Source organism: Prionailurus viverrinus, unplaced genomic scaffold, assembly GCF_022837055.1.
Source record: "Prionailurus viverrinus isolate Anna unplaced genomic scaffold, UM_Priviv_1.0 scaffold_35, whole genome shotgun sequence".
In the NCBI taxonomy this organism is placed as follows: domain Eukaryota; kingdom Metazoa; phylum Chordata; class Mammalia; order Carnivora; family Felidae; genus Prionailurus; species Prionailurus viverrinus.
The window spans coordinates 2,169,947-2,185,003 of record NW_025927605.1 but is presented as its reverse complement, the minus strand read 5'-3'; the positions used below and the strand labels follow the sequence as shown (position 1 = coordinate 2,185,003).

Genomic DNA, 15,057 nt, shown 5'->3' with positions numbered 1-15,057 from the left:
CGTGTCGGGCTCTGTGCTGACAGCTCAGAGCCTGGACCCTGCTTGGGATTCTGTGTCTCCCTCTCTATCTGCTCCTCCCCCACTCATGCTCTGTCTCTCCCTCTCAAAAATAAGTAAACATTAAAAAAAATTCTAAAAAGAAAGAAAGAAAGAAAGAAAGAAAGAAAGAAAGAAAGAAAGAAACCCTCTTTCAGGCTGGCTGAACAAGGAGGAGCTCTTTACCCTATTTTTTTTTTTTCTTTCCTGGCAGAGTTCTGGGCAGCCACAGGCCCACAGCACCCTCTGCTGTTGAGTTGCAAAGGACGGTGCCTGGGTGTTAGGATGAAGACAGCTAACGGATTCTGGTCCTGGGCAAGAAGCAAATTACGAGAGCAGAAAAAATTCAAAATTAGTTTCCATGCAAAACCTCAGGATGAGTTCATCTTGCTGGTAACAGAGCAAAGGCTAAGCAAAATAAAACCGGGCAGCTGAACTTTTCCAGCGAGGCAGCTTTTCAGCCTTTTCCAAGCGGAGTGGAAAGCCCCAATTCACCCACAGCAAGGCTCCAAAACAGGAAAAATACACCTTTTCTACTGTCGTTTGCGAAGTGCATGTAACACTGTCTCCATAGAGATTGAGCCCAGAGTAACAGGGAGGGGGAGACCAACAGGCTTAGAATTGCATGTAGGGATTTAGGAGCTTATCTTCCGGACCCCAAAAGAATAACCCCCTAGTTTTTCAGTTCTGGCACTATAATGTACGTGCAGGCCCTAACAGAGGTAAAACAGAGGCTACGTGGCAATGTTATAATGAAAGGTTTTCACTTCTATTTGTAGATTGCTTAACTGATCCTTTTTCCTTGCCAAAGGCACCAGACAGCCTTCAGATCCTTAAATGCTCCCATCTTAAAATCATTTATTTAACCATGAGAGAGATACTAGTTTGTAAGCAAAAAGATATTCATCATAGACATAAAGCTGTGTCTTTTAAAGTATATTCGCAGACTCAGAGAGGCCAAGCAGCATGGTGGTTAGGCAGGCTGCCGGTTCAAAATGCGCCCTGTCCTTTACTACCTGAGTGACCTCAGGCAAGCTCCTTACCTCTCTGCGTCTCTGTATCCTCACCTGTAAAATGGGGATGACAATAGGATCTATCTCCTGGAGTTGTTATGAGACTTGAGTGAGTTATTTACAAACTGCTTCGCACCATGTCTGGCAGAACTAGGTAAGTACAGGTTTAATACCAATCAATAAGTAAACAATACCAAACAATAGAAAATAAAACGTGCGTGGTGGCACTGAAGACTGCTTTTCAATACCTGTAATTGCAATCAGCAGAGTTTTGTTTTTTTTTTAATTTTTTTAACGTTTATTTATTTTTGAGACAGAGAGAGACAAAGCATGAACGGGGGAGGAGCAGAGAGAGAGGGAGACACAGAATCGGAAGCAGGCTCCAGGCTCTGGGCCATCAGCCCAGAGCCCGACGCGGGGCTCGAACTTACGGACTGTGAGATCGTGACCTGAGCTGAAGTCGGACGCTTAACCGACTGAGCCACCCAGGCGCCCCAGCAGCAGAGTTTTTTTTATCAAGCGAGCCTTCCCTGTGCTCATGAGGCCTTCAATGGTGATGTCTTTGTCACCCTCTTTCTGCTTAGGGTGCAACACAGGGTTTAGCTTCCGCTAGTGGGGAGAAAGGTGGCCTCTTGGGGTCAGAAAAAATGGCCCAGCAGTGATGGGGAGAGGTCCGTTTGGATGCAGAAGGAAAACGAGCTTCACGTCTGTCTTATTTTTTGCCTCCTTATAACGGTCAGGTGAAAGGCATCCAAAATACAGAGGGCTCAGCAATGAATCCAGCAGCCTCTTCAAGACCCCGGTCACCTTCTGGGGCTAGGGGACAATTTGCAGCTCCAGAATTTCTTTTCAATTTATTTTTATTTTTTAGAATTTATTTATTTATTTATTTATTTATTGAGAGAGAGAGAGAGAGAGAGAGAGAGAGAGAGAGAACACGCAGACGTGAGCAGGGGAGAAGGGCAGAGGGAAAGGGAGAGAGAATCTTAAGTAGGCTCCCTGTTCAGCGTGCAGCCAGACATAGGATGGGGCTCAGTCATGACCTGAGCCGAAATCAGGAGTCTGACACTCAACCGACTGAGCCAGCACCAGAATATCTATCAAGGGGCTCAACAATGGCCATCTGGCGGGAAGGGAAACCAGCAGAGTTGTCAAAACAAACTGGTTTTGTTTGCCTATTCAGCACACCGCTTTATTTGCGGTGCCATGGATGCTGGGGATCATGGGGGCCTACCTTCTCCCCGGGCCTCCCCTGTCACTGCCATGACCCTTCCCTGCTCCCCTCGCCCACATTACCCTGTTTTACTTTGCCCTGTTCTTTTCCTTGGTGACTTAACAGAGTGTATAATTTTACATTTATTTGCTCGTCTCTTTCCTGTCTGTCTCCTCCATGGCAGTAAATGCCGTAAGCACAGTGACCACATCTGTTATTTACCAGTGTGGCCCAGTTCTTACATCAGTTTCTGGCACACATTACCTTCTCAGTAAGTATCTGTGGAATACATGGACAAATGAATTCTGCGGTTGTTTATCATATGCACCAGTTAACAACAACAAAAACAAGTTAGATGACATGAAAGGAAAAGGGAGGGAACGTTCACAGAAGAAAATGTTGATTCCTCCCTTATTTCTGAAAACCTTGGCTTTGAGGTTGGTATCTGAGGACTAGCAGGGATATTGACCAGCAAGCCTTGATTGCAGGTTGCTTCTGCAGGGAGTTTATGAAAGGGCAAAAGAGAGAGAAGTCTGTCCCTACGAGAGCCTCTTTGCTCTGGACATGGGCCCCGCTCTTGTTCCTTAAAGTTGAGAGTCTGGCTCTCTGCGGCGGCAGTCTGCACAGAAGGAGCAGACCTTTCTGGAAAAAGAGGGAAATTTCTCCGTCACTCTTTCCCGAATAGCCTTGGTTGCCCTCTACCTAAGGTGCTTTAGTCATAGTTTGGATCTAATTCAGGAAAGGAACCAGAGATGCAAGCTTTATGCAAAAGAGTTTTTCATTAGGGCCTGTAGAGCCGTCTGTTTTCCCTGTGAGGCCCAGGACTTTAAGTTCTTAAGGAAAAGACCTGGCATTCTAGCATAGCTTAGCTGACTCACTGGTTTCCACTCAGGACATTTAGGCACACTGCCTTCTTAAATTCAGTCTGCCTCCTGCTGTGTGTCCATCTCCTATCTGACATCTTTTGTTTCCCATACTAACATCAGACCCAATACCTATACATGCACCTGCAGGCACACGGGAGACCCTCGCCTTGGTGCGAGCCACAGTATCAAATGTCTTCAGCAATTCATGGGCACTTAAGTCATAAAACTTAAGAGGAAGGAGCCCCTTCTCATGATTTCTATGCTGTAAAAGTGGGTTACAACAATGTTCCTGAATTTATAATCTATGTGTGTATGTGTACATTAAACTCTATCACATTTTGTGCTGATTAATAAAATACCTATTGTTCTGCTTGTGCTCATTTAATGTTACTCTAATAAATGATTAAACTCATTCTGCTTCATTTTTGGGTGAATCTCACAAATGACAATCGACCCTGTATTTTTCATATTTCAGGAAGTTCCTTCTTTCTTAGGTGCTGTGTTCACATCCCTATTTTGAAGTTAAGAAACTAAAGCTCAGGGAGAGTCTCAGCAGGGAGACCATCCTGGTTTGCGACTGTGGTTCTAGTGTCATGTGTGGAGCACCCCCTTCACCCTTTGAGGTATCTGAGTTTGGGTAATAAATGATATAGTTATCCTAGGTCTTTGTGAGCAGAACTCACATGAGCGATGGCAATCAAGGGTGGCCTCCAGTCCACTGCTCTCGTATCACACCCTGATGAAGCAGAAACAGAGGACAAAGGGAGATCTCACACACACACAAGAAAATAAATTCAAATGGGTCTCTGTTGGGGCACCTGGGTGCTTAGTCAGTTAAGTGTCCAACTTTGGCTCAGGTCATGATCTCGAATTCTGTGGATTCAAGCCCTGTGTAGGTCTCTGTGCTGACAGCTCAGAGCCTGGAGCCTGCTTCGGATTCTGTCTCCCTCTCTGTGCCCCTCCCTCACTTGCACTCTCTCCCTCAAAAATAAAAAACATTAAAAAAAAAAATGTGTCTCTGGGGCACCTGGGTGGCTCAGTCGGTTGAGTGTCTGACTTTGGCTCAGGTCATGATCCTACAGCTCGTGGGTTTGAGCCCCCCATCGTCAGGCTCTGTGCTGACAGCTCAGAGCCTGGAGCCTGCTTCAGATTCTGTGTCTCTCTCTCTCTCTGCCCCTCCCCTGCTCACACTGTGTCCCTCTCCCTCAAAAATAAACAAACATTGGGGCGCCTGGGTGGCTCAGTCAGTTAAGCGTCCGACTTCAGCTCAAGTCACGATCTCACGGTCCGTGAGTTCGAGCCCCGCGTCGGGCTCTGGGCTGATGATGGCCCAGAGCCTGGAGCCTGCTTCCGATTCTGTGTCTCCCTCTCTCTCTGACCCTCCCCCGTTCATGCTCTGCCTCTCTCTGTCTCAAAAATAAATAAACGTTAAAAAAATAATAAAAAATAAAAAATAAACAAACATTAAGTTTAAAAATAAATAAAATAATCACTTTCTTTTTTTCTGGTTTTACCACCCATGGGTACACAAAGCCAGGACTTCTACTCGGGTCTATGAAACTCCAATGTCTTTGTTCTTAACTTCGAGATACTTCCTCTTGTCCTAACAGTTGCTGAAAGATTGGTTTAAATCCTCCACCAAGCATGGATTTGTGTTTCTTCTTTTAGCTGTCAACTTCTGCTTTACATATTTTGAGGCTGTTATTAGATGCAAATTTAGAATACTTTGTCTTCCTTTTATCATTACGTATCCCTCTTGATCTCTAACAGTGATTCTGAAAGTCTCAATAATATGACACCAGGGGTGCCTGGATGGCTCAGTCAGTTAAGCGTCCGACTCTTGATTTCGGCTCAGGTCCTGATCTCGCAGTTAGTGGGACTGAGCCCCACGATGGGCTTTGTGCTGACAGTGAGGAACCTGCTTGGGATCTCTCTCAAAATCCATAAACATTAAAATAATAATAATGTGACACAAGCTCTCTTTGGGTTAGTCTTCCGGGATACCTTTTTCCATCTCTTTTCTGTCTCAGTAACACACTTAGAGCATCTTTCTACTATATTTGTGTGGCCTCTTGACCTATTTGCAAAGTCATCGATACTTTTTAGTTCTAAAACACAGGACTAGGAAAATAAGAAAAAAAAAAAGAAAACGAGGAGATATGACTGAATCTAAGCCCTAGGTTGAACCTCCGGACTGACTCGCCCTCCCCTAGACAGTCACATTTCCACAGGAAGAAAGGTTGCAGCTGCTCTTTAGAGAAATTAGTACACTTCCTCAACATAATGCTCCCTTGTGGAGGTTATGACTAACAGGGGCCAAATTAGAAAGCTGTTTATTCACAGATACTCATCGCGTAAACACACCAGAGAATACTGAATAAATCAGTCATATGCATGTGGTACCATAACCATTCCAAGTCAAGCTATTTTATTGTCCAAGAGACTCTGTGGTCACAGGAGGCCCGTTCTCAACAGCAGGAGCCCCAGGGAAGTGTCCAGATCCTCACTCCTCAGCACTCTGAGTGCTGATGTAGTCCTGGAGAAGCGCCTGCACCTCTGCCCGCCGGCTCATCTTGGTGGCCTTGCCCTGGAAGCGGCCTTTCTTCCCGGCCCCTTTGCCTTCCAGGACCTCAGCCACCCTGGGGAGCAGAGAGACATTCAGGCAGGAAGTCTTCAAGGGAAAGGCCACAGAAAAACCAAGGGCAGCTCAGAGTCCTTCCCCACAGCCAGGGCCGAGGGGAAAGAAAGATGGCTTCTAGGAACTCTTCTTAAAAATATTTGCACATATGCACAGATATATGGACCATGTTTATTGTAAAAGTGAAGAACTTGGGGAACAAAAAATGAACTAGTATTTGTTGTTCTACATATTTTTTTAAAAAGCGTGAATAACTGGATACAACAGAAGAGTCTAGAAATGGGAGGCTAGATAAATTATGGCAACACTCCTGGGAGTGTCCACTAGGGGTAAGGGGCTGTGGACACAAAAGCCTGTGGGGAGCAGCAGTGAAGCAAGCTGGGGGGGTGAGTGAGAAGGGAGGGGAATGTGGACAGAGGGACAAGCCTGTCCTGTCTGAAGCAGGCAGTCACCACCCAGTTCCTCACAGCTATTGCCATGTGGGCCCAGTGTTGCCAGAGCATGGCTTTCTTTTCCTTTTTTGAGAAATACTAGAACTCTACATTTTTATGTATAAATCTCCTAGTTTTAAAATGTAACAACTAATTTTGAAATTTTAAAATAAGGGTGCCTGAGTGGCTCAGTCGGTTAAGCGTCTGACTCTTGATCTCAGCTCAGGTCCGGACCTCAGGGTCCCGAGCTCCTGGCCTGTGCTGGGCTCCATGCTGGGCATGGAGCCTGCTTAAAAAAAATAAAATAAAAAATTTATAATAGTAAACAGCCCAAACTAATCTGTAGGCCACATCTGGCTGCCTGTCAGGAACCTCTGCTTTAATTTCTTATGTTTTCCTTTGAAAACTCATCAGAGCCAATCAGGACTTTGAAAACCCTAAACACCAGAAAGAACAGGGGACACTACACTCTGTATCTAATTTAAAGTGAGAAAATATAGGGGCGCCTGGGTGGCGCAGTCGGTTAAGCGTCCGACTTCAGCCAGGTCACGATCTTGCGGTCCGTGAGTTCGAGCCCCGCGTCGGGCTCTGGGCTGATGGCTCAGAGCCTGGAGCCTGTTTCTGATTCTGTGTCTCCCTCTCTCTCTGCCCCTCCCCCATTCATGCTCTGTCTCTCTCTGTCCCAAAAATAAATAAACGTTGAAAAAAAATTTAAAAAAAAAAAAAAAAAAAAAAAAAAAATTTAAAGTGAGAAAATATAGGGGCACCTGGGTGGCTCAGTTGGTTAAGTGTCCTAGACTCTTGATTTTGGCTAAGGTCATGATCTCACAGTTGGTGAGATCGAGCCCCAAGTCGGGCTCTGCACTCACTGCACAGAGCCTGCTTGGGATTCTCTCTCTCCCCCTCCCTGCCCCTCCCCCGCTCAAGTGCGCATGCTTGCTCTCTCTGAAAATAAGTAATGTTTTTTTTTTTAAACATTGAAAAATAAAGTAAGAAAATATAAGCAATGAGGGTAAAGAAATTCAACAAAGTTCTAATTTTCTCATGACAATTACATCAATGCTGATTTTTACTTAGTCTTAAAATCCTAATCTCTTCTCCAGAATAGTTGGTCTGTGTCTCTGCTTTGCTGGTGCCTTAGTCACCTGTTTTACTGGCCTAGTGATAATACAGCACCTGAATTCGTGCGTCATTTATGTTATCTCAATTTCTAAAAGAAAAAACAGAAAAGCATAGATTTGGAGCAAAAAAGACCTAGGTTTGAGTCTCAGTTCTACCAACTGTGAGATCTCAGGCACATGATATGTAGTCCCTCGTCTGTAAAATTAGGAAGGACTGTGGTGATAATTGTTCCTGCTCAGCCCACCTCATATGCCTGTGATGTGAATCAAAATGAGATCACAGATGTAGTGGCCCTCTTTGTGGGTCAAGGGCTCTACTAGCAGGTTAGTGGAGACAGTCCACAGATTACCTGGGGCCCAGGGTTTCCACGGCTTCAGCTGGCCCTGCCAGTAAGAAGAGCCCAGCACCTTTCTCATCACCCACAGTTAAGAACAGGAGGGTCTCCTAGGAGGTAAGATAAAGTGAAGTCCTGATACTTGAGAAGTAGGGTCAATCCCCCTAAATGCTGCCCTCTCCTCACTCTCAAGATCAGACTTTTGCCCTTAAACCATGAGTGATGTTCCTGATGAGAGATAATGCAGCCCCTATGCTCTGGCCCACCAGGGCCAAGAAACTTTTTTGAGAATGACTATAGGAACTTAGGTTAAACATTAAGAAGAAGGCAGAAGGCTGCTGACCATGGCCAGGCCCTAAATGCCTTTTGTGACCTGACTCCCATCAACTTTTGCAGCCTGCCCACCGCTTTCCCTCACACAGCCTGCGCCTGCCACTGCCTAAAGCTGCCTGTCTCCCTCTGCCTGGCTACCTTTGCTTCCTCATCTGACGACCACTAGGCAGTTCTGCAGGCCCCTCCCCTGGGGGCTCCCCACTCTTTCAGGTAACATGTTGTTCCACTTCCAGCATTCACCACCCGAAATTAGAAATGTCACCATACAGTACATTTGCCTCCCAGACTGGAGAGTGAGCTCCTTGAGAATCAGTATGCTTTACACGGGACTATAAAAAGAGACATGTATACTGTTTGGCCCGGGGTAGGTTCCCCAAAGAGTGTTTTTTGGAGTAAATGCAAAAGAGAGACCTGGAAATCATGAAGTTGCAGACTACCAGGATGGCACCGGAAGCCAGAGGAGAAGGAAAATGGAAAGGATGGCCTTCAAAGGGCCTAGCCAGCCCCATCACTTCTAAAACCAGGCCCTTGGCACATATAAATGTGGGCGGCTTGGAAGAGTTTCAGCTCTGATAAAAGGAACTCAGAAGCTGGTAAATATCGCAGCCCCAGAGAGGTCACTATCACAGATCTCACAGCTAGTGCTAAAAAAAAAAACCAGTACTGAATAAATTTCAATTCCCTACTCTTCATGCATTCACGGGAGGGACTTCAGCTAAACTAATGCCCCTCACTTAGGTCTCTACCCAGGAGAGATCAAGAATCTCATGCTCCTCTTACCTCTGACCCAATCTCATTGGCAATGATATTCATGAACTCAGAATCCCCCTCCTTCCTACAACAAAGGACACAGACGTCAGATCCAGCTTGGAGCAGGAGATGGGAAACTGCAGGAAGCCCCTCTCCTCCTCATAAGGCTGGCCTTGCGGCAGGCTGTCTGTGCGAAGTCCCAGACTCTCTCAGCAAAGACAGAGAGTGCTGGCTGAGAGCCAGCAACATGTCCTTCTCGGCAGTTTATAGCATGCTTTGTATTTATTTCTGTCTCCCTTCAACAAGATCGGTCAGGTAAGGAGACATCTGTTAGATGGTGAAGGAGGTGAGGGAAGGTGGTGATGAAAGTTACAGTGTTATTATGAAGATGCTCTTATAGAACCCAGGAAATCTGGAAGGTAACACATCCCCTCAGGTCTGCTCAGCCTTGAGAAAGCAGTGAGTGACCCACCTCCCACTAGGCACTGCACCCAGGGGAGAGGCGGAGCCCCAAGCCCAGCAGCCCCATACCCTGTGTCTCACCTATGTAACGTGACCACACCTCCCCAGTCTGGGCTGTTCCGCAGGCTGTGGGCCATGTGCACGGCCAGGTCTCTGAGCAGATTCAGGTTGTTCTGCAACAGATGCCAGAACTCAACAGACAGAAGGAGTAACAGGGGAGCTCACCATCTTCGCCCCACTTCATTCCCCCTCACTCCGGCTCTGATGAACTACACAACTGGTTAGGCCCTCTCCAACCTCGATGGAATAAGTCACCTTCTGCAAGAGCTTGGTAGAGTTCTGTAGCTTCTTCACTGCTTCCACGTGATCCTCTGCTCCACACCTGCAAGAGAAAGGTGTGTGGTCACCTGCCCGGCTTCCCAAACTGCTTTTGGGATGAGGTATATATCCATGATGCCCTTCTTTCTTAAAAAAAAAAAAAAAAAATTTTAACATTTAGTTATTTTTGAGAGAGAGACAGAGACAGAGAATGTGAGCAGGGGAGGGGCAGACAGAAAGGGAGACACAGAATCCGAAACAGGCTCCAAGCTCTGAGCTGTCAGCACAGAGCCTGACGCGGGGCTCAAACTCACAGTCCATGAGATCATGACCTGAGCTGACGTCGGACACCTAACCGACTGAGCCACCCAGATGCCCCACCATGATGCCCTTCTTGACAGTCTCCCTCCAGATGGGGACCTGGGGACCTTCCAAGGAGGCCGCCTAAGCAACTGACGAAGAAGATATAAAGGAATAAACCATTTTTACATGGGTCTGACTTACCATCCAAAGTGCTTCATCACTTATGATTGCATCTTACCCCCCACCCCGTCCGCCCCGAGATAAAAAGAGAACTGTCTACCCCACAGGTAGGAGAGCTGAACTTGGGGTGGCCGGGACCTGAGACATGGGGGCAGCAGGGGGCATACTTAAGCAGCGTGGTCAGTGCTTTTTCAGTTCCGTGGCTTCTCTCCATCCACTTCAGCACCCGGTTCCCAGCCAGAAATGCCAGGTTGGTTTTGTTCTTTTTCCCCTTCTCGGTGCCCAGAATTTTAATGACCTACATGAGGCAAGGGAGCAACACAAGCACAGGTATAAACGGAAGCGGGTGCCAGAGCCGAGGGGAGGAGATCCCTAGACCTGTGGCCCAGCTGGGAAGCACTGAAGGAGTGACTTCAGCCGGGCCTCCTCAGCTGTCCCCCTCGATCGCTCTCAGCCCTCTCATGATCCCCACTTCCCTAACACCCTCTCTCCCAACCACTCAAGAGCCCTTCTTTACCCACCTGAAGGTCACTGAGATTGCTCACGTGGGTCCCACAGCACATGTTGGAATCAACACTCTCGATGGTAACAACTCGAACGGGCCCAGCATGATCGTCGGGCAAACCCCGGCCCCTCACCTGGAACACAGCAGAGGGAGAAGGGCTGTCTGAATTTTGATGACGGGCCCTTGGAGGGCCATTCTACAGACGCTGCCGCACTGGCTCTCTCTCACCTGCTCCACCTCAGGGTCATCCAGGCTCAGCTCTCGAACATTCACAGGCAGGCGGTCTCTGATTTTTTCATTGACGCTCTGCTCAATGGCAGCCACCTGCTCTGCAGTCACAGAGGGGCTGTCCAGCTCAATCACACTCCGGAGCCGCCCTAACTCCCTGCCAGAAGAAGTGCGGCAGTCACAGGGTGCTGATGATGACAGTAAGAATATAACAAAGTCTACAAAGAATGTTCACATAAATTATCTTATTTAATCCTCACAAAAACCCTCCAAGGTAGAGACTGTCAGTCATCTCCTTTTTTATGGGTGAGGAGTAGGAAGGAATGTGATCAAGATCATGCAGCCAGAATTCACCCCCTGGGCTCTCTGGGCTCCAAACTCCATGTTCTTTCCTTCTCGCATCCTCATGCTTCCCCTGAGACACACAAGGTCACCCACCACCCCCACCCTAAGGGGAACAGGAGAACACAGCAGATTTTGAACCCTATCCTTTCTTTTATCCTCCTACCCCGACCCATTACTGGGAGAGGAGCTGCCAGTCTGGGACCTGCGACCTATGGTTAGTCTTAGGTCCCCTGCTCACCAGGATGTGGTCTTCAACCCAAACAGATGGTCAGCAACTGCTGTGATGAGATGCTGCCCTGAGCGGAGAGAGCAAGAGACAGGGTGGAGTGAGAAGTGCAGCCAGCCACATGCTCCCTGATATCATCACAGAGATTCTCCCCGTGGAAGACGTGCCGGGTACTGGCTAATAATACTCTTATCAGATATTTTACTGAAAATCCTCACGAGAACCCTACAAAAAGCTTTATGATGCCGTTTCACAAATGACCCCTATCAGGCGTCTGGGGGAAAGACAACGAGAGCTGGGACCAGGGTGACTGTGCTAACAGTGGAAGGAAGTGGAGAGATGTTCAGAAGATAAACTGCCAGGACTCAGTGGTTGGCTCTCCCCAAAGAGGTGTCTGCACTGACTTTCAGGATTTGAGCAACCAGGTGGATGTTCACGAACACCTGGTCTGGGGGAGGAAATGCCTATTTAAGTCCGTTTTGAACACGTTGAATTTAAAGAGCCTAGGAGATATCCAAGTAAAGCCAAAAAGTGGGAGGTTGGTAAAACTCAAATCCAGCGGTTATTCTAATACTTTTACTTTAATTGTTCACATTGTTATAACATTTTTCACCTACTGTCTGAAACGGAGCTGATTCTGATTACGTCTGTCCTTTCCAAAAGGTTAACCCCCAGAGAACCCAAAGACATCCCAATCATTATGGCATTCCCATCCATGGCAACAGCCCCTCCTGCAGATCCCCCAGGCCTCCCCGCCTACCTGAATGCTGCTGCATGTGGTCAAACCTTCGCTCCCAGTCCACCCGGACCTGGACCTCAGTCCCTGGGGCCAGGGCTGTCTGTGTGAAATGATCAGCCTGAGCCCCGCGGCGGGTCACTCGCAACACAGAGATGTCATTGATCGTACCGTGGTCATCAGGCTGGGGAAAGAAGTAAAACTAATCAGCGGTGGGAGACAGAGCTCACCTTAACTCCTGGATACAAAGACCCTCTAGGGAACGTATGTAAGGAACACACCCAGAATCTGAGATTCCCTAAGGGACAAGAAGCACTGTCCGGTGAGGTGGTCCACTTTGTTCTGTGAGGGGATTCTATTCTCTTCACTCTGAACACCCATATATTTTGTTCTTGAGAACAAAACAGCAGACTTAAAACAGAGATTATAACTACAAAAACAAAGATTTTAGTAAAACCCAAAGAAACGTAATCGTCACTCTCACTGCCTTTAGATTCTTATCTTCCAAGAGTTTCTAAAATGGTTTGATTTTCCTTCCATCCTCCGCACTATTACTAGAATTAGATACAAAAATATTCACGCATTTTAAGGACGCCTGGCTGGCTCAGTCAGTGGAGCATGCGACTCTTGATCTCCAGGTCATGAGTTCGAGCTCCATGTTGGGTGTAGAGATTACTTTAAAAAAAATAAAGAACAAAAACATTCATTCACTTAAAAAAATATCTAGTGCCACCTGCTTACAAGATCTGGCCATGACTCCAGAATACAATATAAACAAGACAGACAAAGCCCCTCATGGATCTTAAGCATCTGGAAAATAAATACAGACACACACACAGGTCACTGCAATATGATCTACAACACGCTATAATGTAAAAAAGTACACTGTTCTAGAGGAGTTCACAGGAAAAAGACCAAATAGTCTCAAGGAATTAGGGAAGAAACGTATACAATGAGTCTTTCTATAGTTGCCTGAGGTTACAGGTCTTCCTTCAGCAGAAAACCCCTGTAATAATGACGCTGATATGAAATTGGAACTTTCTCGCTATCAAGTTTACCGACCATGTTCTCTCGTTTCACTTCTTTGCCTAAGTACTTCATGGTTCACCACAGCTGCTTGGATGAAGTCCACACACCTTAACACATCCTTCAAGTTCCTCTGAACTGACCCCAACTGACCTTTCCAAGGTCACCTCCAGCCTGTCATCAACACACACCATAGGCTCCAACTATATTAGACTACTTGCCTTTAACTAGACTTGTCGGATTCCTTCAGCCTTCCCTGCCTTTGTCTGTGCTATTATCCCTGCCGGAAAAAGCCTCTCCCATAATGCCCACCTTTTTGCTGTTATTACGCTCCTTTCTCCAGTTCATGTTGGACCTTGTCCCGATCCCATCACAGCACAAATAAGCCTGTCCTCTGTTGTGCTCCCTCAGGGGGAGCGTTTCCAGTCCCTGTCAAACACCCTAAGCTAATTCCTAATTCCTTTGCATTTGTTTTCTCGCTGCCTGGAATACTTGCTCCTTTCCCACAAACACCATTAGGTAACTGCAATGGTTTACCCACTCCCTTCACTTAGGTCTGTACTGAAATAACTTCCCCCCTACTTAGGAGAACATCCCATGACTGTCTTTCCCTCAAGCTTTAATTTTCTTTAGAGCACTTACCAAACCAAGCCCTCTATTTTATCTATTCACCATTTTGTCTGTCTTCTCCGATAAATATTCTCTGTATGTAGAAATACTGTCTTGTTCACCCCTTATCCTCAGAACCTGGAGTAAGTACCCAGGATATGTTTTGACCCATTAAGTACGCGTTGGTAAGTATCTGTTGAATGAACAAACGAGCTGAATTGAACTAACTTCCATCTGTATTCATCACGGCTGGGGCAGAGGAGCAAGAGGGCATTTCCTGAGCAGAAAGGAATGAGGGGCTTCCTGGGAGCGGGTCGGGGTGAGGCGCGGGCCTGGTACCTGTCCCCCACCCTCGGGGAAAAGCAGCGTGTCTTCCAGCACCACTTGGAAGCCACTCAGCACTTCCTTCTTGCCGTTGCTTCCTTCGGTCTGTAGCTCCGCGGGACGGCAGGAGACCACGGTGGTGGTGAACTGCACAGAGAGGGACACAGAATAAGGCGGACCCCAGCCCTCAAGACACCGGGACTGAGTCTCTCCCCGCAGCCCCTGCACGCGGCTCCATCTTCCCGCACCGCCCCATCCGCCCGGCAGCTCCAGGTGCCTCGCCCAGCCGGCCGCACCTCGCGGGCATAGCTGTCCCGCTGACACCGGAACGCCATCGCCGCTGTCTCCCGGGACGCGGAGAACGCGGGAACCCGCGCACACTGGACGGCCCGCGGGCGGACGGAGAGCCCTGCGGGACAATCTTCACTGAGAGCGCGTCTCCGCGCAGAAGCACGAGGACAAGGGACGGGGTGTGGCTTGGACAAATTTACCGAAAACGCGATTTGCAGACGTTCCGGGGCGCCTAGCAACTGTTTGAAGACTTTGGAAGGACCTGAAAACAAAATAAAACTGCGCTCGGCCGACACTTGTCAAGGCACTTAGTTCAGCCTCCCGCAGTCTCGGCTGGGGAAAGACGAGGTTGGGGCGGGGGGTACTGACATGGATACAGGGCACTGCTGCCCAATAGAAATTAGTGCAAGCCATATACGCTAATGTTTCATTGAAACCAACAGATCCAGAATATTATGTCATTTAATAAGTGTAAAATTAAGTGAGATTTTTTTTTCTGCACAAAATTTTCAAAAGCTGATGTGTATTTATGCTTATAGCACATCTCAGCTTGTACTAGCCACATCTCAGTACTCAATAATCACATGCACCCAATAACCACATGTGACTAGTGTTACCTAACTGGACAGTGTAGAAAAGAAAGGCTAACAGAAATTAACAAACTGTAATCAGCGCCTTAAAACGTTAAACAGATTAAATGTTAGAATTAACTTCCTGCTTTCTTAAATCAAATAATAAAAAGCTTGAAGACGCCAGGTGTATCAGAAT

The 15,057-nt window shown here is 47.3% G+C and overlaps 1 protein-coding gene across 2 annotated transcripts; it reads right to left on the bottom strand.

Annotated features, from left to right (window-relative positions):
• Positions 1 to 5,528: 5,528 nt before the first annotated feature.
• AARSD1 (alanyl-tRNA synthetase domain containing 1) lies at positions 5,529 to 14,436 on the bottom strand. Of its 2 annotated transcripts, XM_047845774.1 has the most exons (12): positions 14,295 to 14,435; positions 14,014 to 14,145; positions 12,064 to 12,223; positions 11,316 to 11,373; positions 10,733 to 10,889; positions 10,521 to 10,637; positions 10,167 to 10,297; positions 9,514 to 9,580; positions 9,280 to 9,371; positions 8,767 to 8,821; positions 7,669 to 7,763; positions 5,529 to 5,767 (listed from the first exon to the last, which is right to left on the bottom strand). In XM_047845774.1, exons 1-12 carry the CDS (start codon positions 14,331 to 14,333, stop codon positions 5,632 to 5,634), a joined length of 1,239 nt encoding a protein of 412 aa, XP_047701730.1. In that variant the 5' UTR covers positions 14,334 to 14,435; the 3' UTR covers positions 5,529 to 5,631. The 2 variants fall into 2 exon arrangements, with proteins under 2 accessions (XP_047701730.1, XP_047701729.1); XM_047845773.1 differs by lacking the exons at positions 7,669 to 7,763; positions 8,767 to 8,821 and having other exon boundaries at positions 14,295 to 14,436.
• Positions 14,437 to 15,057: the final 621 nt, after the last annotated feature.

Coding starts and splice junctions, on each gene's coding strand:
- AARSD1 (XM_047845774.1), bottom strand. CDS start 14,333: ATGGCGTTCCGGTGTCAGCGGGACAGCTATGCCCGCGAG. Junction 8,822..9,279: donor GGTGTGGTCACGTTACATAG/GTGAGACACAGG, acceptor CCTTTGTTGTAG/GAAGGAGGGGGATTCTGAGT. Junction 7,764..8,766: donor CCAATGAGATTGGGTCAGAG/GTAAGAGGAGCA, acceptor CTTACCTCCTAG/GAGACCCTCCTGTTCTTAAC.